The following is a 24,475-nucleotide window of genomic DNA, read 5'->3' as shown; positions in this document are numbered from 1 at the left end:
CAGTGATGAATCCAGATTGAAACTTTTTGGTCAAATATTGTAATATGTCTGGAGAAGGTCAGGAGAGAGGTACAACAGTGAGCCTATAGCCATCTGCAAAACACTCTGTAGGCTGTGTCATGGTTGTGGGCTGCATTTTAGCCAGTGGTGTTGAGATTAAGAACATAGAACAGTACCACCAGATTTCTATCTGCAGGACTATCTGGAAAATGTCATGATTGGGAATGGCTTCAGTTTTCAGCATGACAATCACCCCACACACTCCCAACACAGTAAAACCAAACCTCGATAGAAAAACAAGTCAGTCATGGATTGGCTTCCCCAGAGCTCGGTACTCAACATTACTGAAGCAGTGTGGGATCATCTTGACCGAGAAGGGAACAAAAGGCAGCCAACATCCAAAGACATTCATTGTCTTTCAAGAAGGCTGGAGAACTATTTCTGAAGACTACTTGAAGAAATTACATGAAAGCTTGACTAAGAGAATTCAGGCTTTTGCAGAATAAAGGTAGTCATTCCAAATACTGACTTTCAAACTTGTTAGAATTATTTAAACTCAGTCTTTTATAAATATAAAGAACCTCAAGACGTTTGCACAGTCCTGTAAATATCTTACTAACTAAGTCACTTAGCTGCTAAATATGATATAGACATGAAACGTTCTCAGAGGACAAGTCCTGCTGTTCACTCAGTGTTCACTATACTTTTCTGCGTTCACTGCGTTTTAAAATATCACACATCAAATTACACTAAAATAAAAGGGTGACCACAGTGAGTATTTTATCTGCTAAACACCAGCATGTTGGTAATGGCACTGTGAGTGTGATAGCTCATAGCAATCCAACCTGCACTTGGCATCCCATCTGGTTTGGACCCAGGAACTGCCAAACCATTTCAGGCCCCCCCTTTTCTTTTTACCTGTTTTATGGTCAAAGTCCCAAGGGAATGTGCCAAGTGTAGCATGGAGGGGGAAATTTGGCTGATATTTGCAAGATGCTCTTATATATATATATATATATATATATATATATATATATATATATATATATATATATATATATATATATATATATATATATTTAAATATATCGATATATATAGATATGAGCATTATCAACAGTTTACAATTTGCTGGATGAGTTGAGCAATAACCATTTATCATTATGCTACTAGAAGGATATTTAGGGCATACTTGCTACTGTATAAACAAAATTGCTAGTAGAGGCTTGTAATGCCATTGCTGGACTCTCAGTTTATCTTAGCAGCATCTCTGAGTTTTCCATCCTCCGTTTTTCTTCCTCTTTCCTCTCATCCATTCTCTCTCCTTTTTGTTTCCTCACCCCTGTAGAGATGGATCAGTTGGGCTGGAAGCTAATTTGAAGCCAATCAATACTAGTCTGTGTTTCTTCCTGTGTATCAACCCAGTCCAGTGCCCTTGTCTAACTGCCGGCAGAGAGAGAGGGAGAGAGGAGGGGAGCATCTGTTTTGTGACTAACGCCCTCTGACTGTAAATCTATGGCAGCCGCTAAACACCACTCCTCCAACCATTGTGCTAAGTGCAAAAGACTATCTGATTGAATCCAAATTAGATTGATTTCAATGCCAAATCCAGTTGTTAAATGTGTGGACTGACAAAAAGCCCTCTTAGGAACTTGATTAACTGCCTTCATGGCATTTTAACTGATGTCTGAGGGTTTTTTTAATTATAGATTGAATGTTTGGTTGAGTATGTACACACAGAAAACTAACAAATGTACTTTACGGCATACAAACACAGATGCTAGTGCAGTCTGCACACTAGCGCTGTGCAATACTGCAAATTTTGATATTGGTCCGATACCAAATAAATGCAGGGCCAATATTACTGATACCAATACTGATACTGATACTTTTTAACATGTAAATAAGAGGGGGGGGGGGGGGGGGAGTTGTAAATGTATATGTCTCTAAAGCAGTTTGGGTCACCTTCTGTTATTTAAAGTAATTTAACCCAATTTACTGGACTACATATCTAACTTAGAGCATAGATAATCGATCCAATCATGCAAGTATCAATACTATGGATATTGGGATCTGTCTGCCCACCTTTACTACACACACACGCACGCATGCATGCAGCCTGTCCTTTCCTTTGCTTACACGCAACAGCACTGATGTTCAGAATCTGACTCTTCCCAAGATAAGAGCAGTCCCCTCCTCTCTTTTTCTCCCAGCCCCCTTCTCCTTAAACAGCCAATGAGGATGCCATCTATTCATGAGGTGGAGTAGGAGCAGCCATGTGTAGGCAGCCTGCCACAGGAGGAGGTGTGACTCCATGAGCCAAAAGTGTGTGTATGCACAAGAGTGTGCTCACACTGAGAGAGGAGGTGGTGGAGTATAGAGAGTGGAGGGAGAGAGTGTATGTAGGCATGCAAGTGAGACTCCAGGGAAGGAGTGACAGGCAAAGAGGGGAAGAAAGCCAGGTGCGTTTCACTCATCTAATTACTGCTTCACACAACACAAAAACACTTACAAACACACACTCACTTCACAAACTGAAGGTAGTACTTCCAGAGCCTGCGTTGAAACAGTGAATTGAAACACGTGTGTGGTGCGCTCAGAGCGACAGAGGGGATCTCTGAGGATACACGGATGAGAAAGAGGTGTGGGGGAGCCAAGGAAGAGGAGCCCGAGTGTGTATCGCCCAAGGGGGAGTTCATACACACCGCAGACAGCACACACACTCCAGCGGGCACTCGGCACTGTTTCCCTGACAACTAGAATGGGCTGCAATTTGTGCACCTTGCAGAAACGGGAGGAACACTACAAACTGCTCTACGAGATCGCACAGGTAAGTGAGACTTGAAGGAGAGTGCGCTGGCGGCAGCGGAATAATCATTGCCATAAAGTTAATGACAAGCAAAGGTGACATTGTTAATGACGGTGTTTTAAAGGGATCGGGGTCAGGGTGAAACAAAAAAAACCTCAACAACGAGGATAAACTCAGAAAATTGAGAGCAAATCTAAGAAGGGGGGTATAGGAAAGAAGCCGGGTTGAGTGGGAAACCCGGAGGAGAAGAAAAAAGACAGGGTGCATGAGAGAGATGCACAAAAATGAGTTTCTTTCAAGCAAACAGGCAAAGAGCCAGTGGGTATATGTGTGTGTGTCTGTGTCTGTGTGTGTATTTCTTTACTCCATCAAAGTGAGTGAAGCTAGTTATTTCTCCTCAGTAGCAGGAGATGTGAGAACAAGTTCAGCTCTTCTTCCCGAGCTGACTCCGGGGGAATTCATCACATCTCCTCTGACTGTGACTGTCTAGAAGCAATACAGTTCAAAGCACAGCCAGCAAATGTGTTCTGCTGTTTTCCTTTGTGTTGTTTGTCAGAAATGGACTTCTGTGACCTAACATATGATGGGATTTTTTCCTGTCTGCTGTCATGTTAAAAAAAAAAGGAATTGTTCCAATTTAATGCTCAAGTGAAAGTCCTAAAATATAGAGTGAGAAATAAAACACATGATTAAGAAATTTTAGATACTAATGATGACGGAAACCCTGCATTACTGTAAAATGTGGTGAATGAGTAACTTGTTATATTGTACAGTGCTTGGCTGGTGGGGTGAATCTGCTGAGGAAAAACATATAGCCAAAAATAAATATTTTCTTTGACTCATTTCAGCAGGTTTCAGGTGTTTAAGACAACTTTAAACAGCAAGTGAAGGTTGGATAACCTTGTAATTTTCAGTTGCACACTTTACATCACTGGGAGGAAACACATGTTCTGGATCATCTCTTTTGTCGGGAACAGTGCTGGCAAACATCGGGCCAAAATTCATTCATCATTTAGTATCTTATACTGTTACAGACAGCAGCGAAACTAGATACAGCATGATGAGACTGAGCAGTGTTGTTGCACGCCAGTTCCTTTTGCTATGTAAAATATACTGTAATCATATACTATCATCCAAAGTGTCAATCTGGAAAATAAATAAATAAATTAAAAAAAAAAAAAAAAAAATATATATATATATATATATATATATATATATATATATATATATATGTACATGTGGGGTTCATACTTTAAATGTCAGCTTGTTGTCACTTAGTTGATGTTAATGATGTTTAATGACGACAAGGCAGCCGTAGGCGTCTTTGTTATGACCTCTCTAAAATGGAACAAATATACTGTCATTAACGTAACTTTCCACCACCGCATGATGCTGTTTTTATGAGCCTTATTCACAGCGCTGCAATCTCAAGCTCGTTATGCTTTCAAACTAAATGCCCCCATGCTTTTAATGAGGCGGTGGATGTTTGCGTTGTCTGCCTGGGTGGAGTGCAAGAAAATTGGTCACGTCAATTTAAGAGAAACTCTAGGAGGTTGCGGCTGCTTTTGTAGGAAACTGTTAATGGACTTGCACATACTTGCCAAAACAAAAGGCGTAGCTGTGATATGTTGGAACACTGAATGCAGTCAGTGCAGTCAGGATGTAGTCAGCAAAATTATAAGATTATGAGTATACAAGCATTTAAATCATACCCAGTTGCTGTCTTAAATGTGTTTATATTTTTAGATTAGAGGATTGATGTCACTCTAAAGTTGCCAAGCAATGTGGTGAGCGGAGCCCATATAAAGCAGCGGTCCCAAACCCCCGAGTTGTTTGGTACCGGTCCGTGAGAGTTGAGGCTCAGGTGTGAAATTCATGGTTTTCAGGGTTTTTATTGGTTTTTAGCATTATTTTTTTAAATAATTTTTAGCGTTAACTTGGTTTCCCTGGGTCTTTTCCCGTGTGTTATGAATAAATCTTCTTTTTTTTTATACCGGTACTGGTTTTATTTTGTTATATTTATCACCTTAAAGGCTGGTCTGTGAAAATATTGTCGGACATAAACCGGTCCATGGCGCAAAAAGGTTGGGGACCCCTGATATAAAGTAAATCAGGTGACTAGGGATTAAATTGCAATGGGTGGGACTAAAGCAACTACCAATGAGAGTGCAGGATACCGCTGATTGACATGTGACCTGATAGTACATATGTTACAGAGTTACCCAGGTTAGCCCTGCGACAGACCTGGAAGGATAGATGGATACTTAGGCAACCAGATACTGAAATGTCCACAAGCAACTCCTTTCAAGGCAACGCAGGATGAGCGTGGACGTAGCATAATGCTTTCATAAAAAATCTAGCTGGAGTCTGGTTCCATGCACAGATAACACCATCATCTCTAAAACTCTAAATTCATGTACACAACAAATAAGAGCAATATTATTTGTTTCCATGTGCTTCCACTGCTCTTTGCTGCTAGCAAAATAGCTGCGGTCTTAAAAACCTGTAAGAACAGTAAATTGCCAATAAAAGATGGACATCAACATCGTGACATCATGGTTTATGGAGAACCATTTAACCCTTTAATGCCCGAATGATGAAATAATTGCCAAAAGATTTCTGGGGGTTGAAGGGGGGAAAAAAAATCACACTGATGATATAGAAGTTTTAAAAACCAAAAATCCTTGAAGCCACAAAAAGCCCTGAAATTGAAGTTTAGTATGAGGTACAGAATGTTACTCCTCTTTGCAGTCAGAAGGTAACCATGTCTGGCCATTAAAAAACTATCAGGTTTAAAGCCCGATGTAGGCTTGTTGTACACCTCACGATCTTTAAATTTCTTTTCAGAAGAAATTTCAAAAAGGAAAACTCCACAATTTCTTTTCTTCCTGTTTCAAATTCTTCTCCTGCAGTATTAATCCTGATATGGAGGGCTTTTTTCTGAGTGGCGACACCTATTGTTCATAAGATGACTGCAGTAAGTCTGGTGTGCCATCAAGTACCAACATAAATGATGAAGGGCTATGGTGACCATACGCCGATGATTTAACCAAGCCTGGTTTAGACCACCTTTCCTTCACTTTTAGGCCCAAAAGCTATATCTATCTTTATACGTCTACATTATAGACATGACATCATTCTGTTTGGCATAAGAGCAAATGCAACTCACTGATTATTACTGTTTTATATGACACAGATGCATTCATCCAAATGTCAGCAAGAGAACAAAAATGCATGTCTCCCAACCCTTTTTTTTTCGATTTGCAGTCTAGGACTGCACCACTTTCACTTTTCAAAAGGTTGGCATTGCTATGAATTAGCTTTCGAATGGCACCAAAAGTAAAATAAAAGAGAATAAGCCCACAGAACAGATAAATAAAGCATTTTTTAAAGTTAGAGCAAATCTAATATAAATCACGCAATTTGCATGGGGATTGGCTGGAACTAACACAAAAAGAAACCCCCATGCTTCCCTCCTATTTCAGCATCACACTATTGCCTAGGTCCTGGCACCATGGCAGATGTCCAAGAGTAATATAAGCCCCACCCCACCCCCCCACCCCCTTACTGTTAAACGCTCGGTGGTGTGCATGTGACAGTCGGCGGACACCTACAGTCCTCATTACCAGTGTGAAAGAAAGTGGAGGAAGAGAAAGATAGAGGGCTCACCAGGCAGTAAGTGTGTCAGTATGACTTTGTACCAAAACTTGAGGCTGAGGGGATTCTGCAAATCCAGAGAGACTCCTCAACAATCCCACTGTCTCTCCTCCTTTTATCATTCCAGACTCATTTCTTCTCCTTCCTATTTCATACTTCTCCTCTTCTGTAACCTTCATTAGTCCCGCTCTCCCTCTGACTGGCTCCCTCTCAGCAATCTGTTTCTCCCCTCTCTCATTTTACTTTGGCACATGCACAGCGCTGCAGACTTTAAATGTGTTTCTGTTCTGTTTTACTTCCAACAGTGCTACCCAACAGGACACCACCTGCTCTAAACAAGTGAAAAACTGAAGGATGCTTATAAGGTAGCTAAAGTGGGGCTTGGAACAGGTTCATAGTGTTACTGGACTCGTGTTTTGCATGAGTATTTTTGAAGATGTTGCGGTGCTATGTGTGTTGCACTTTTCATATTTAGTGGCCCTCTAGGTGGCTTTTGATTTTATTATTCAATTCAACTCGGTGTTTTTACATATATGCTCAAAATCACAAAAACAGTGATCTCTGGGTGTTTTATTTTGTAAGGTAACAGTGGGAAGGAAAAACACCCTTTTAAGAGGAAGAAACCTCTGGCAGAAACAAGCTTGGGGAGGGGCAGGGAGTGTGGGGAGGAAGACAGGACAAACAAAACACTGTGGAAGAGAGCCAGAGATCAATTATAGATAATTTTTATTATGGAATAATGCTGTATAAACACATAGTCATTGAAAAAAGGCAACATTACTCCTACTGCAGTGTAATTAATAAAGGATTTTAGGGTCACCCGATCCAGCTCCAACTAATTTCTTTTGTCATAGGATGTGTGAGTAACTATTAGTTTTGTTCATTAACTTTCTCTTAATTCAGATCCGGAAAGATGCTTACAAATCTTAGTGGACCAGCTCAAAAAAAAAAAGGTATTTGATGCTATGACTTCAACCTTAGGGAGATAAGTATGATCAGTTAAAGAACTGGTTATGCTAGTTTTAACTCTCTCTACTCCTTGAAAGTCTACTAGTAGTATTTAAGTTGTATTTCAAGCCTGTGCATTAGAAGTTAGTGAGGGTGGGCTCTGGCTACACAACTACACTACAAAAAAGCCCCAGAAACTATTCTAAGGTTGTCAAACCACATCTTTACTGATATACACTGATGTGTAAAAATTATCCATTAAGAGTACAGGGGAGACTGTGAAATGTCATCTTTATGGGGGAAAGAGTTAAAGGTCTAATAATAACTTCCTTTCTTATAAGAAGTTAGGAGTTAGATTGCCAGCTAGGTCACCAATTATGTCTGTTACTACAACACCAAGCCCATACAACCACAATCTCCTGGTGTGACAGAGCCTTTAGGGACTATGCGGACGAAACACTTACAAAATAGATTGTAGCTATTTTGAAGTTATGGTAATGGCTTGCCCCTGAAAATGGTCATATTGTATAGTACATGGGAACAGAGGACTTCAGAACATTTCATTTAAAAAAAAATACATAATAGAGCATTTTAAAGGCCAATTCCAGATTTCAGCCTGCAGGCTTTGCTGCTGTGTGCTACACCAGTGGCTATCTGTGTTCAGACAGCTGCACTTTTCTGACAGGACTGCTGGCTGCTCGACCCCAGCTGCCCAGCGGCCGTTGGGAGATTTATGACTTTCGTCAGACAATTTACAATTCAGTGTTTCATTTGTAATTTTGTGCATGAGTGTGTCTGCACTCTCCCGCCACAGGACTCCATTCACTATGTTGCAAATGCCATTCTGCGAATTTTGCTTGTGGCTGTGTTAAATCGTTCTAAAGCCTCTGGCCTTCAGACTCTCATAGGGCCTGTGCGCTTTGTGCTTTTAGTTGTAGCAAAGTCAGCACTATTTTACCAGACAATACTGACTGTGTGTGTATATATATATATATATATATATATATATATAATATACACACACACACATATATGATGCGACAGCCATTTGCAACCTAGTGCATTATTCCCTCATCTACATAATCCAAGAGTGTTTGCAGATACACTCCTGCTGTGTAAACCCTCTAAATAGATGTACATATTGTACATAGTCCTGCAAATTTAACTAACCTGCCTTTTTTTGTTTTGCTTTCTTTGTCCCACCCTGTGATTGTGTATTCCACCCTAATTTCCACCTGTATTTTTATCACTCAGTCTTCCTTGTGTGTATTTATAGCCTCACGTCTTCCTCCGGCCTTTGTCAGCTTGCCTGGTGTTCCTGCCTTTTTCTTTGCCTGGCTTTGTTGATCTCACTGTTTGTCACTGTTCTTTGTGCTTACTTTTTGTTTTCATTTTGGATTTTGCCGTACCTTATCCCAGCTTTTGTGTTTTCCTGGATTCTTGATCAGGCCCTACTAAAGACTCCTTTTATTTTCTCAACATGCCTGTCTGCGTGTTTACATTTTGAGCCTTTTTTGAACTGTAAAGCACAAACCAAGTAGTTTGTATTGTTTTCAATTGTATTTGCACACAGAGATGACGTACAGACATGAGCAGGATACAAAACTCAAAAAGTCACCTGTGATTTCATTCAATGAAGAACATTCAGCCCATTATTTTATTTCAGTCCAGTGTAATGAGACACTTAACTTCTGTCAGTGCGCCCCAGGGCAGCTGTGGCTACAATGTAGCTTGCCATTGCCAGTGTGTGAATGTGTGTGTGAATGGGTGAATGACTGAATGTAGTGTAAAGCGCTATGAGGTCCTTAGAGACTGAGTAAAGCGCTATACAAATGCAGGCCATTTACCATTTACCATTCTAATGGCTGATACACGTGTATTTCTATTTGCCACTAAACAAGAAAATCTATAAGAGTGCATTCTGGCAAGAAAATAGTAAAGGTTAATTAAAATTACAGTTAAAACAGCTAAGTATAGTTAAAGTGCGGTTTGGATTAGTTAAAAACAAAGAAAAAACAGTCTTGTAGATTAGATGCTATTTTGTGAACTGTGCATGCCATTGTTTTTCCTTTATTGATACTGCACTCTTGAACCTGTAAAATAACATGGGGCAGTTACTCTGCATGAGTGCCTTCATTTAAAATAATTACACCCAGCAAACACCCCTGAACTGAAGGTTCTGTGGTGCAAAAGCAAGCCTGCAACAAACGTAGTCAGAAGGTCACTTTGCTTCAAAGAGTGATCCAGACAAACCCACTTTTACAAAGCAAGAAATATTGTTCATATTATTGTAATAAACAAAGCAAAATGTATTTTCTCATATAACACATCTCTGACTGACAACTCATGAGGTCATGAGATGGTTGTAATCAGACAACCAGTCGGGGAATACTCATTTTTTCCAGTAACCAGTAATTACTAGTTGGTAACTGGTACCAGTGGGCTTATGTAAAAGGAGCCTTAGGTAAAATTCTGAATATTAAAGGTCACAAGCACAAGTCCAGTACACAGTGAGCAAGATGTTTTCTTTGTTTTCTTTTGCCTGAACTGATAAAAAGAACTACTACTAAAAATAATACTAGAAAGTCCAGTCAGGCAGTGATGTAGAATCACAGATATTGGCACTTTTTTTCTTTTGGGAACCTAAATGTTTGCTGAGCACTGGTATAATAAATAAGCTAGAAAAACAGATGATGCCACTGAGCAGTAAATAGTCATTCAGAAAAGCCTTTTAACAACAGAGAGAAGCAGTACAGTATGTGAGGCTTCCATACCGTTCACACCCTTGTTATCGCACTTCATCGTCTCGGTTATAGCACCTTGAAGTTACATTTGTCCATTTCCCCTATTTTTTAACTAGGGCAGCCTTTTTTGCAGGCACACCCTCCAGAGACAGATGCTGTGCCTCATGTCCAGCCTGTTAGACAGCATGAAGGGGGCTACATATTCACCCCTTTCCTCCTGCCACCACCTATGGTATCCAGCGAGTGCCACAGAGCAAGCGAGGGTGTGGTCAGACCCACACAGCCGTCACCTCCATATGGCCAAATCCGACCTCAACCGTGACTTCATCCCGCCGGTGTTGCCTGCGAGGTCGGAGCTTCTTCTCAACCAGTGTAGCGATGTTCATAGGTGAACATGATCAATGAAGTTGCACTAGGTGGAATACACATAACATAGAGGTCTGGGATTTACTAAAAGGTGGCATCGGTGATGAATGTAATCTTCTGCTGCCAGGCTTCAACTTTTATTGATGTGTTTGGGCCAATAAATGAGTCCCAGAGGAAGAAAACAGTTTCCTTATCAGAGGAGCACAACACACATGCTTCTTTTGTCTATATCTGTCTCCTTGATGGGATTTCGAGCTTTCGCAGGAAAGTATCGGCTGAACTGACCTTTCCATTTTTTTTCTTGCATTTTTTGGGCCCAACAAGTTGTCTGTCTGACTGTGTGGGTCACTGAGTTTGACCTTTCCACCTGTGACTGTAATTCCACTTGACAAGTCTTTCTCTCTCTCAAACACACACACACATGCACAGTTATGTGCACTTGCTGTGTGTAGTCAGAAAAAGAGAGGTCTCTGTGCTGAATCAGTGTGTACCTGCAGGATTGACAGCTTTTATGATCTGTCAAATTAATTAGCATGACTTGTATTTCCAAAAAAACAAACAAAAAAACACGTTAATCTAGTATTATGGAAATGAACTCTGCTGCTAAAGACAGATCATCTGGTGTCTTCCATCATGGTTATAGTTGCTCATTGGTGCACAGCATGGTGATAATACCACATGATTTAGAGGTGCATATGGCCTCGTCGCTGGCGCTGTGGGTAGCACGTCTTCTGGTCGCCGGCCAAAAGTGGAAACAGGAAACGGGCGATCATTCAGTGCCAGTTTAATACAGTAAACAGCGTCCTTGTGTCGCACGAGAAACAAATGAAATAGGTGGGATATCTTTGATAATAAATACAAGTATGTGTGTCTGTGTGTGAAGCTTAGCAGATTGTGGTGGACTGAAGCATAAGCGCATTTAATGTTCCTTTTTCTTTCTTTGTGCATCTGTGAGCAAACATGCTTTTGTCCCTGTGTTTGTGTCTGAGGGGGAGTCACAAAGTCAGGGGAAGACAGGTCCAGTGTGTGTGGTGGGGGAGGTTGCGGGGGCAGTAAGAGTTGTCGTTTCGCACCACCGGCCAACAATCTCCCCCTGTGTTGGCTCTGATAAGCCCAGGATGAAAGCCCTTTCTGTGGGCAGAGTGACACTCCTCGCCTCCCTCCCCCTGCAGCCCCTCCAGACGAGGCAAAGAACGCACACATGACGCGCGTACACCCAACTACACAGCACGGAGGTAGATATGCCTATTTGCGTATCACACAAGCAGAATCGCAGAGGCCATCCATTCACCAGCTTTACTGCGTTTGTTCCCCTCCATTTTCACGACTGTGTAAAAATGTCATTCAAGCCCTCAGCATCTGACAAGAGGACTTATCAGTTGTTATCAGCCTTTCCCTGATTACCATACTCACTGATCAGCCAAGTGGCCTGGACAAGATAGAGGGAAAAAAGGGTGAGGTGGAGGTAAAATTGGAAGGGGAAAGCCAGCATGAGAGAGAATGAGGCAATTGAAAGCAAGGAAATGTGAGTTGTCCATCAATAAGTCTCCAAATTCTCCTGATTTTTTTCCCTTGTTAACCTCGCCCTCTCCAAAACACAAAGTGTCACCCTCGTCCTCCCCCCATCACTTATCAGTCACCAGACACTGTTTCAAGTCCGTTCCGTTTGGCTGCTCCTGTCTGTCTTTTTGCCTGTTTGTCGCTGTCTTTCTATCCGACTCATTAATACACTCTGGCATAACCCCACCATCGGAGGTGGCATGGATTTTCTGTAGACCCTGGAAGGAAGAAGATAGCAGTGGAAGACACAGAGGCAGCCTGTCATTCACGTGTGGCACAGAGAGCCAGTAATTTTGTCTAGTCTCAGTGTGTGTGTGTGTGTGTGTGTGTGTGTGTGTGTGTGTGCTGTCAGCCAATGACTGTTATACAGTCTGAAGTCAACCTTGTGCCAGAATAACCCAATAATACACCTTATGGCCACACGCTGCAGGCTATGTTTTGTCAGGTTAGACAGATGTTATGACGAACCATCTGGAGCTGTTATGGATATGTTGCAGGCGTTTGCTCCTACACACTGCTGAGAAAAATGCACACATACGCGTGAAATATGCAGAAAATACTCCTCCAGACACTCGGCTGTCACAGCAAGGGGGGGGGCACTGAAACACAACTTCTGAGACATAAAAACCTCACAACCTCCATGTTAGTGTAAAATCTCTCTCGGTCTTTGGAGAAGTTCATTGGCAGAGAAGGTGTGATTCTCATCTGAGACCAAATTTAAGTCATACTTTTAATAGTCAAACATCCTCTTTTTTCCCTTTAATTTCATTGCCGGGAATTTCTCAAGCTTGCGGGATCATAATATCCACTGCAATGTTTTTCTTTCACGGCCTCCGTGTCGTCTGCTTGGCAGCATGGTGTCTGCATGTGTCTCGAAGACGCTGTTAGCGGTGTGCTTAAAAATGCAAATGGACTGTTATTGTTTCACAGTCAAGTGCGTTTTGAACCCACGGGGTGTATCCAAGGTCCAGGTGGTCTAGAGGGAGATTAGGTTACAGCTGGGAGATGGTGTTGAATTCCCACTTAACCAACTCGGGTTTAGGAGTCATTAGGCCCACTCAGAGCCTGGCATCGAGTCCAGTTACAGATAGAATAACACTAAACCATCTGCATAGTGGGGGGGGTGTAACCATAAGCCTTATGCTGAGATGGGAAATGCCCTCTGGATGGCAGAGTGGCTGAAGCTCTGCTGTTGTTGTTGTTGTTGTTTGTTTGTGCGAATATATATTAAGAGGTGCTTGTTGTGATTAGGGAATGTGTGTCAACCAGTCTCACCAGCTTTTGTGCTGTAATACAAACCAACTCTCTGTACAGTTAAAGGCTTGTGAAAAAAGTGAAAAACAGTTCACTACATCTGCTGTTATTGCAATGACAGATAGAAACCTGAGGATGTTACGATGACCTTTTTCCCAAGACGTCCAGTGATATGAAACAGAAACTTGTACCTGTAGAAACTGTGATAGCTAGGCATGACTAGGCACCCAAAGCCCACTTGACTGTTAACTCCGGATCTTTCAGTCGTATCACTTGGTCTTAATCAGTTGAAAGCTTGTTTTTATTGTCATTGAGAGTAAATAAACTTAAACTTAGAGACTGTCTTGTAAAAGGATGTTACCAAGATCTTTGAAAAGATGTTGATTATTTTTGGAAAAATACAGCACTGTGGAAAAGTCTTGAGCCACCCCTCATTTCTTCATATTGTACTTGAGGGGGTGGGATATAGTTGTACATAGGAAATACACCAGGAAAAATGAAGATACATTATATAAGGCCAAAACAAAATTTAAACAGTTCTAATAAATTTGAAAGTCAATATTTGGTATGACCACCTCGTTTCTTCAACACAGCCCGAGTTCTCTTAGGCAGCTGTCTTCTTCAAATGAATCTATGATTGATAAATGGTAAATGATAAACGCTGGTTTTTATATATAGCACCTTTCTACTCTTCCTGAGCCCTCAAAATGCTTTATACAAAATGCCTCATTTACACGAGCATTTTATTCAGTGCTTCATAAGTTTTACACTCCAATGGATGCATTGAGGAGAAACTTGGGGTTAGTGTTCACCACCCGAGTATATTTGGCATGCAAACTGGAGCAGGCAGGAATTGAACCACCAGCCTTGCAAATTGCAGATGATCTGTTCTACCTCCTTACTACATCCACCCTGAAAGTGAGTTGCATTGTGTGCTTTTCTATCCATGATGCTTTTATTGCATTGAGATCACTGTCATGCTGGAAACTGAAGCCTTCATGAATCAGATGCTTTCCAGGTGGTATGACATGGTGAATTGTAGTCTGATGGTACTTATCTTCCTAATTCCATCAATATTGACAAGTTCCCCACTACCCCTTGGAGAAATGTAGCATCACAGTGTTTTCTAATTTTTTTTAAGTACACAGCATGTCGAAATATGCATGCTAATAGCTAATAGCTCTTTGGCACCTTGCTGGTACAGAAATACTATTTTACGCTGTCAAACTGTGTTAGCGTTAGCATTTTTTATAGATTTAACAAAAGAAATGTGAACAACTGGTGTTTTTGCAGCAGGCTTCTAATGACAAGGTGTCTAAAGATCTAAAGATACACAGAAAACTGGGTTGTTGTTTTTTTGTTAAGTTGTTCATTATAGACACAACACTAATTCATCTCTTATTCATAGATCAGCATTAAGTGGCTTAACAAACAAAAAGCCTTTTGAAAATGGTCAAGTACAAGAACTGGACTGAAAATCAGTGAAAAAGCTGAAGTCAATGAAAGACCAGTTTAAAAATTCCAATAAAATTGTTCTTTTTGAAAGGAAAAAATACAAGAAAGTGAAAGGTGAGTCAAGCTTTTTTCACAGTACTGTATAGGTCCACAAACTACACCAGGGGTGTCAAACGTATGGGCCACAGGCCGGAAATAGGCCACCAAAGGTTCAAATCCAGCGTGCTGGAGAAGGAAGGCATCAATTTTGGATTTTTACACCAGGACGCTCATCATGATAGAGGCTGTCCTAGTGCTTAATTTCATCCGAGCATTAGCCACCGTTTAACCACTTAGAGACAACATATGCATGAATTTTAGCATTAGGTTAAAGGAACTGTGTTTCCAGTGTGTTTAGTTCAGCTCCTCTAAAGCTGATGATCAAGGCTCATGTTGTGGATGCACTTCTTCATGCAGGATACTAGAAAGCAACCCTATAAGTAATAACAGCTTTCACAACAGACCCCTTGTTGGGGAGAGCGGCCTTAAAAAACATTTTTCACTCTCTGTAGGAAAAATAACACAAAGCAACCCAGTTTGTGCCAAGAGCTGCATTGTTCAAACAACTGCTTTTGTACCTTTGAAACAAATATAATATTTCACACAGCTACAGCAAGCCCTTTTCAGGCCAGGTCATAGATCGTTTAAGGCATGACCTGTGCTGTAGCCGTTCTTGTGAGGAGAGATAAACAACATGGAGCAAAAAGATGAGCGAATGTGTTCTTACTCAGTGAGCCATCATTGTTACAACATGCTTCACTGCCTTGTTATTTAGAAACTCATATGAATCAGATATGCAACACATTTTGAGAAACAATGATCTGATTTAGCGAGTCAGTTTGAAATTCGGCACAGCCCCGGCCACTAATCATCATCCGCCTTATATTATGTTGGTGGCAAACGTGATTAGATATTCACTCAGTCATATTGCAGACGTACACTCTACTGCCTGAAATGGCGAATACAGTTTAAGCCTTGATTAAGCTGGGTCGAATGAGGGGTAAATTGCACCACAGTGCGTCTCTCACTTAACTAACCAGCCATGCTTTTGGATGGAAGTATTTTTCATTGCTGGAAGGAGCTCTTCTCGCCCGCTCACAGCTAGTGAAGTGTGAAGTCGTTTTTCTTCCCCACCAAAGGGCGGACCGAGCGAGCTTCATGTGATGAATAATGCTAATGTGTTAGGTGCTTCCAGTGTGCATAAACATGCATCACTTTAAAATGAAATAGGCTAAAATTCGGTAGGAGGAGGGAAAATGTTAAGTTCACACTCTAGGCTTCTTTAGAGGAAAGAAAAAGACTTAATTTTATGCAAAAAGCAGCACATAAATCTTTGATTTTTACTGCTCCCCAGTAAAATGTTTTTACTTCCCAAGCTTTAACACTTTTGCTAATTATGCCCTCTGCATCCAGCTTCCTTCTTTTTGGGCTTTTTTTTTTTTTTTTGCCTTCAACCACATTTTTGCCCATGTGAATAACTAAGACTCACAGCAAGTCTGCTTCAGTAATGATGCCTACTTCCTGAACATCTCATATTTTATTTAAACATACATACATCACAAACGTCATGGCAAAACAAATATTAAATATCTTGTTGTTAATCGCCAATCAATTAACAAATGATGTTGATATTTTCTTCTGCAAAATCCTGCAGAAAAATCTATGTTAGTTGGGTAGATGTTTGTCACTACTTGCTTCAGTTCAACAAGAGGCTAATTTCCGACAGATGTCACAGTCAGCCTTGGATTTCTCTGTGTCTCTTAGCTGATAATGAATATGGTGTCAGTTCCTTGAACCTGTTAAAACCCTAACAATGTTTCTGTATGGCTAACCCATAGCTATGGGGTTGAGTACACACAAGACAATAAAAACAAAAGGGTCCTCGAATGGAACGTGGCCACACTTAAAGGTATGAGGCTGGACAAGTTCTAATTATTTCTTATCCCACATCATTTTTTGAATACTATACATTACATCCTTTAATCCTTAAAAAAAAAAAATAACACTCATAATACTTAGAAGACTTAATATTTACTAGTTTCCCTAGTAAAAGTGAGAATCATAACAAAAACAGTGGTTATTGTTCAGTTTATAGAAGAAATGAGTCGACATTGGTTTAGGAGAAATGATTTGCCTGGTTTATGATTAATGCCATAAATATTAAAGTAGAAATGCTGTAATCTGATGACTTGTTTTGCTATTTGAAAAGGGCTTTCAAGGATAAAATTGTGCAAGAAAACGAGGCCATCTTCTTCTTTCCAGCTGCTTCTTTCATGGGTTGCTCCAGCAGATCATCTGCCAGCATCTCACCCTAGCCCCTGCATCTTGTTTTGTCTCACCAACCCCTCTGCTTGTCCTCCTTCACTACATCCACAAACCTTTTCTGTGATCTTCCTCGTTTCCTTCAAAATCTTCAAAATGTGGCTGGGTTTGCATGGTATTTAGTAACTAAGTGAAATCCAGACTCAACCTTTTCTAAATTTCAAAATTATGCACATACAGGAGTGTTGTTACATTTTCTCATACAGAAGTGTTACATGTAACCTCTTTGTGAACTCAACCGTCTGGATGAATTATTAGGGTCTAATCGGTGACCCCGAGAGCCTAATTCAAACTCATTGCTAGTACGTATCAAGGGGCTGGAGGAAGGGGCGCTCTATTGTTAAGCTCGGCTCGCTGGCTGTTGTTTTAATGGCAGATGAGAGATTAATGGCGATCTAATGGCTGTGGGGAGGACTCAGAGCAACAATAGAGTCCTGCTACAGTGCAGCCCCGAGTACATTAGCCAGTCAGAACAGCTATCTGCTATAAACACACACGCGTGAAATGCACACATGAAACTATTCACTTATTCTCCAGGCACCCAGACACATTCATATGTACAGATACACGAGTGAAAAGGATTCACACCGCATTTATTGATTTGTCAGTAAAGAAGTTTTGCAGTCATCCATCATCAGCGCATCCCATCTCATCACGAGCAAAACAAACAGAGCTAATTCTCAACCCGGCAACCCCCCAGTGTGACAAAAGGAGGCTAATTTATGCATTGGCGACATGGTGTGCGGGGAATAGGAGCGTGGCAGTGGGGTTGGATGCTCACTCTTGGATCGTGGTAATTGTGATTTGGTTGCTAGGATGTTGAGGGTAATGAATGTCTTGTTGATGCAGTTTGTAATAACCCGTGCCATCCCTGGCTGCTTGAGGACACAGAGCCTATTAGTTAAACACAGACACATTGGCCCTGCCATGATGTATGAGCCCACCATCTAGAAGGCATTAGTCATTTTATGAGAGAAAATAAAGCAAACTGCCAGGTTAGAGTAGGTGCTGAATAAGAAGCAAACCTCTTGACTCTTGCCACTAGCTTTTTTTAATCATCAGGTAGAAACTGAATGAAAGTATCTTTTAATTGAAGCTGAAATAGCTTGGATTGTCTCAGGGATGATACAGCAGGAGGCTGTTTTTTGAAACTGTAGCTCACACTCTGTCTTATGAATAAAATATTTTTTCCCCCAAAACGCACAAAATAAGGCAAATCATGTTTCATTCTAAGGCTGAACCAGTAAGAAGGATCTGTATTCATGAAGCCTAATTGAAAGGAAGCCCGTCTTGCATATAGAAGTGGTACAAAGAGCAGGAAATGAGATGGTTCTTAATGCATTCCCTGACAGATGATAACCTCTGATTTCCCCCCACTTACATCAGAAAACTGCTGCTTGGGATGACAGTCACAAGTCAACACTCTCTGATGTCTGCGTGCATGTTTTACTGCTGGTGTTGGTACACCGGGGTAGGAAAAGATAGACGTGTGGAGCGAGAGAGGAGAAAACCCTTGAAATACTCGAAAAAAGAACAAAAACAGAAACACAGAGATATGCGGCATCTGTTTATAGCAACTTTGGCTATATAGAATCTATTTTTAACCTTTTAAATCAAATTGAAATGGGTTATATGTCGACAAAAAGACGGGAAAAATACCTAGACTACAAGATAAAGAAAATCAGTCCACTGAAAAGAATTTAACAAATAAAAGTACTGATTATATCATATCAGCCATTATAAATAAAACAGAAGCAAACAACTGCTGTCAGTATTGTATTAACAGTAGGGAGAAATTGTGTGAAACCATCAACAAGTACAATCAAAAGAATATAGAGTACCACACAAATTGTGTACGAGACGACTGATGACAAAAGTTTGTAGGATTTTTTTTCTTAAAGCTGAATATGATATAAACACAATCCTTTTGTAAGTGGATTTTCTGAACTATTTCTTTATATTCATCCTCCATAGCTGCTCGTCAGTGGTCAAGTGCTATTCGTGACAGTGGGGCTGTAAAAAGATGTCCGCTAATGCTCATGTTGACAGATTTGTGACCCTGTTATTTTTTTGTTTTGTTTTTGTGAGCAGCATTAAACTTGAAATCCTCTCTAAATGACAGTAAATCACAAAGGTATTCAACACCTTTAAAAACTAATTTAGCGTGCACTGATGAGATGCATATTTGAAAAAGGTAACACCCTATCCTTCAAAATGTATCTGTATATGTAAAATCTGTATGCGAGGATAAAGCTACTAACACACTGGAAGCGATTTCCTCTTCTCTTTGAAGTTGACGGCTTGTCGCTTGCGGACAGTCTATGTTTCAGTTGCCAAGGTAACCTTCTAATGTGTTTACTACAAGGTCATATGCTATTCTTCACAATCATTGGTAGTCACGTCAGTCGATCACCTGGAAGTAGAGAAAAGTTTATCTTAAGCCCCGCTCACTTCCTGTTGCCTGCGCTTTTTTGCCTATAGTTGCCTTAAAGCCTAATTTGTCTGTTCAGCAGGAAACGCACTCTACCTACAGAGAAAACTCCAATCATATGACCCCCTATGAGCAAGCACTTAGCGACAGTGGGAAGGAAAAACTCCCTTTTAACAGGAAGAAACCTCCAACAGAACCAGGCTCAGGGAGGGGCAGCCATGATCAGCTGGCGTTGAAGGGAGGGAGACAGAATTTTTGCTACAGAAAAAACGAAGAAAAGTGTAGACTGCAGCTCATGTCTCTGCTTTTTGTGCCATATTTATTTACTGTTTGTTTTGATGCTTCTCCCCGTTCCCAGTGAACTCCACTCATGCTCCTTGTCCTATACTTGCCCATTTATCAACCAATCAGCATTCAGCAGATGCATATGGGAGGTGTACTTGGTGAAAACCCCACTCTGCTCAATGGCCAAATGAAAATGTATACGGGAGCGGACACATTTACGGAACCTTAAATTACGCTTCGCAGAATGTCATTCACGTCCTATGGTCACCACATCACTGTGAAATGCTTCCAGTTTGGATGTAGCTTAAGATTCTTGGTTTCTGTTTGTCAACTGAGCTGAATTAACCAATCTTATTGGAGCAGACTTTAGAGCAGAAAAAGATCCTGTCAAGAGAAGGTGGAAATGCAAAAACAAAACCATCAGAAAAAGAATACTTTGGAGAATCTCTGAGGAAGTTACGTAAAGAATTCGCAGCAGTGAACTAAATGGTTTTTTTGAGATTACAAGGGAAAGATGGACCAAACTCTATCTTCTGTACTTAAAACAGCTTCCCCCAACGTGGGGATCGAACCCACGACCCGGAGATTAAGAGTCTCATGCTCTATCGACTGAGCTAGCCAGGCTACACCTGCAAACCATTACCAACACTTTCCAAGCGCACTAAGATCCACATGGCTCCAAGTGATGTAAATTTGTGAGAGGGAAGGTCTGTGCAGACATCCCTGTGCCCATCAGTTTTTCTGAGTGTGCAGACTTGTCTGCGGAGACTTTACATTATACCCTTACAACTGTGCAAGTGCCCCAGGCAGCAGATATACACCAGGATTAACTACAACATCCTTCATGTCTCCAGTTGTCCTTGCCAGTGTCCACAACAGATTGTAATCAAAGGTTAAGTCATCAAGATATGGTTGAAGGATTCCTAGATTGTATAGTTTTTCACAAAATAAATATTACCACAGTTTGTGAAGTCTACAAACTCAGATATGTGCTGAGTTTTGATCCTTACTGGCTTCTTAATGTTTAAAAATGCTAATCAATGCATTTAAAAAAGAAAAAAAAACTTGGAACAGAAAAGGAAAAATAAGAAACTGTCTTTTAACTGTCCAAACAAACATGACAGCATATCTTCAGAGCAGAAAACGACATCTTGTTTAAGCACACTTGAGAGGTGACCATGACCCACGTTGAAGGGTTTTCAGTGCAGGATAAGTAGTTGAAGGACAAAAAAACAGCCTGTTACTTTCAGCGATTATCATTAAACAGAGACACACGGAAAACGCCAACTTCTTTAGTTTCAGACCATTTAAAGGACACTCCGCTGTAGCAACATTTCCACCATTTGCTCCCTGTGAGGCTAAGCTCCAGCAGCAACAAGCCAGCGTTGTGAAGAGTGTTTCCTTGAGGAAACACAGTCTAATCTTCAGTGCACAGGCACTGTGATGTGGAAGGGAGTGACCTGAGCGAGCTACTTAACATCCGTCCCCACAGCAGCTTTTTAATCTGTTTTTCATGTTGTCATGCCATCTTCCTCGAGCAGAACTAATTGGTTGTTTTCGCCTGTTATGCAGGAGCCAACATAGAAAAAAAAAATCACTGAAGGACACTTGTAACAACTTGAACGCACACTCACAGGACACGGATGCGATCGCAGGTGCAGACAAGTCCAAGTGGGAATTGCTTGACTCAGTTCGACAAGTAAGGGTCCTAATAAAAGCATTTAGTGAACTCTTAGCTTATCACACACACACACAAAATGCCCCCCGCCCCCTTCCCGGTCTGCCTCCCCGTCTGATTTGCATTTTGGTTAACACTCTAATTGCCTCTCATTAAATACCTTGTCACTTTGATTAATTGGTGTGATACAGAAATGTAAAACAGCAGAGCGGTACAATGCATAGTGAACAGTTTCTGATTGGAAAAGACGAACAAGCCCATCTAAAAAAAAAAAAAAAAAAAAAAAAAAAGCACCGGGACAATAAACAAAGTAAGTAAGTTTTTTTTAAAGAATCTGATTTATCCTGAGCTTCTCCTTCTGAAAAAAGGCCGTGCTCTAAATGTTTCAAACCTGAATTGTTTCTGGTTTGGATCAGTGCAACAATACACATTCATCTCTCCATGGACAGCTATTAAGGTGACTATAAGCATGTTAAGGTGCCCTTGAGCGCATCCCCAGCTGCTACAGTTGGTCACAAGCCAAAACAATTGGCCTGAGTTGATAGGAGTAAGCCATTAAAAACATGCTTGCCATTTCTAAACAATCAAACATAAAGTTTCCTTTTGTTAGTTGCTTAGACTGAATTAATGATAATAAAGATGGTGGAACAGTTGATAGTTGGGTGATAAGTTTGACTTTAACACACTCTGCAGTCACTCAGTGAGAAAGTGTGAGCCTGCTTTCATTACCTGACCACAAAGGCTAAGATCACTGAAAAAATTCCTGCTGTGACAGAGAAACAGAAAATACCTTGGAGCCAAAATATGAGGACCACTCATCCAAACGCCTTCACCCTCGCCAGCACACTTACCAAGTGTGAAGTAGATTGCATGAACAGTGCATGGTGAAGGACAGACACACAAACGCACAGGGACTTCCTCTCTTACATTTATTTTGCTAACAAAAGAGCTACGTGCTCAGACAATATTCTCTAATTAAAAATAGGTTAAAAATAATCACAGTAAAACTCATCTACTTCAGACAGTCATCGCACTCGGCTTGAAGTTGGCTGTGACCGGGGTGCATTTGAACTTAAGCCACTCTGTCACGTCTAAAAGCTATACAGATTCTCTAATGGCTTTAAAGTGGCAGCTTTTGCATGCTGTGTTTTTTCTTTTCTTACTTCAGGGCACTTTAAAAGTTTCAAGGAAACTAAACTTGACCATTTAAAGCTCAACTGCTTGGTTTTTCATATCACATAAAAAGGCACTCACGCTTTGAAAAAACTGAAGATCACTTGATCAACAAAAGATCGCTTGTGATTGGTTTTGAATTTGAGAGAAGATAGTATGTCTTATAGTCAGGCAAGAAAGCAGTGTTGTATTAACCATGTCTGTCAAGGAGAATCGTGAACAGCAAATCATAATCTCCATTTTTAAACTGATATTAATCATTGTAAGAATTGTGTTCTAGTTTAACCAAATTAAAACCTGAAGCAGTTTACAAATTCTACAGCTAAATGCAGTTAACTGTTAACAGGTTCACTTCCAGGCTAAACCTCCAAGTGTATCATATCTCATACATACATTTTTGAGTCCTCTACATTATTTATGTGAATTTTTCTATTCCTGAAAAATCCGATGTATGCATACAGACACATGTATTGCTACAATCATTAATTATGATTGCAATTAAATTAAAGTAAAGATACCAGCTTCCCAAAATTTGAATTTACAGGCAATTATTTCATGGTTCAGGCTTTACAGGGATAACTAACCATAGCCTGTATATAAAAGATGGATGTGGCTTGACTGGAAAAAGCTCCATGTGCTTAGTAAACTCTTCTTGAACGAGATCTTATTTAATACAGCATGGAATTTCTTTTTCAATTCATTAACCATTCAATCCCAACCAGTTGCAGCAAATGGCTTCCCCTTCCGAGCCTGGTTCTGACAGATGTTTCTTCCTGTTTAAATGGGTTTTTTCCATCCTACTTTCCCACAAGTGACAGTTCATCCCCAGATTGTTGGTCTTCAAAATATAAAGTGCTTTGAGGTTACTGTCGTTTTGATTTGGCCCTACATAAATAAAATTGGATTAAAAGGGTTAGGGTGCATAAGCAGTGGACTTGACTGAAAAGCTGTACGAGCGTGCAGGGATGCCGAGTTTCTCAGTAAAATGCGCTTGTAACATCTGATTTCAACAGATTAAAATAGCGAAACCAGTAAGTGGTCTAAGGTTGTTTATAAAAAATGGATGTAGCCAATCTATGTATCTGAGGCTTTGTGAAACAAGTCTATATAATGTAAACCTTTAGATGATAATATAAATCAAGGCTTTAGAAAGGCTGATTCAAATAAAGCTTTATTTAATCCCACTCAGATTTGTTCTCCTAGTTTTCCCTGGCTGCTTGTCATACATGCATCACATCTTATTCAGTTGGCCGAGCATATAGCTCACCAGTTGAACAGCCTGTCACTCAAATGTATGAAACCATGAGCTTCTTTGCTTCTGCAGCACTAGGAGATATTGCATGTGTTTTATTATTGACTTTTATTATTGAAATGAGACATTTGACAGTGGGCCCTCTCGAATCATCTCAATACAACAAAAGAAGAAAGAGAAATGAGATTTGGCAGATTACCAGGGCACACCACCTGCGTTTCCTTATTCATCACAATATAACAATTTCCATGAATGTAAAAGCAGTCTTGCATGCATTCAGCTTAGGTTCACAAAAATTGCGATTATGATCTGATCAAAAAAACAAAACAAAACAAAGCAAAAGAAAGAAAAAGAAAATACTGCTGGTGTTGAGCTTGCATCTCTTCAGGGGCAGATGAGGTCAGGGTTGAATAAATGGAGGGGGGTTCTGTTCAGGAGCTTATTGTTTCGTGGCCCATTGTGAACTTATTCAGTAGAAGATCCTGGTATTATTCAGTCAAAC

General features: G+C 40.5%; 1 protein-coding gene and 1 non-coding gene across 3 annotated transcripts in view; one reads left to right on the top strand and one right to left on the bottom strand.

Annotated features, from left to right (window-relative positions):
- The first annotated feature begins 2,370 nt into the window (after window positions 1–2,370).
- pdzrn4 (PDZ domain containing ring finger 4) overlaps window positions 2,371–24,475 on the top strand; it is a 43,795-nt gene continuing 21,690 nt past the window's right edge. Inside the window, exons 1-2 of one of the 2 annotated variants that reach the window (XM_085437131.1) lie at window positions 2,371–2,462; window positions 2,601–2,830. In XM_085437131.1, coding sequence (XP_085293257.1) covers window positions 2,762–2,830 — 69 coding nt within the window. In that variant the 5' untranslated portion in view covers window positions 2,371–2,462; window positions 2,601–2,761. Of the gene's footprint in view, window positions 2,831–24,475 lie in introns of both variants that reach the window. The other variant, XM_085437130.1, reaches the window with a different exon arrangement.
- Window positions 20,422–20,494, bottom strand: trnak-cuu (transfer RNA lysine (anticodon CUU)). Its single transcript has one exon. It is a non-coding gene; the product is annotated as a tRNA-Lys (tRNA).

Source organism: Copadichromis virginalis, linkage group LG17, assembly GCF_057382275.1.
Source record: "Copadichromis virginalis isolate Kocher_CV1m ecotype Utaka linkage group LG17, C_Virginalis_male_GT1.1, whole genome shotgun sequence".
NCBI lineage: Eukaryota > Metazoa > Chordata > Actinopteri > Cichliformes > Cichlidae > Copadichromis > Copadichromis virginalis.
This window is presented reverse-complemented; position numbering and strand designations above follow the sequence as displayed.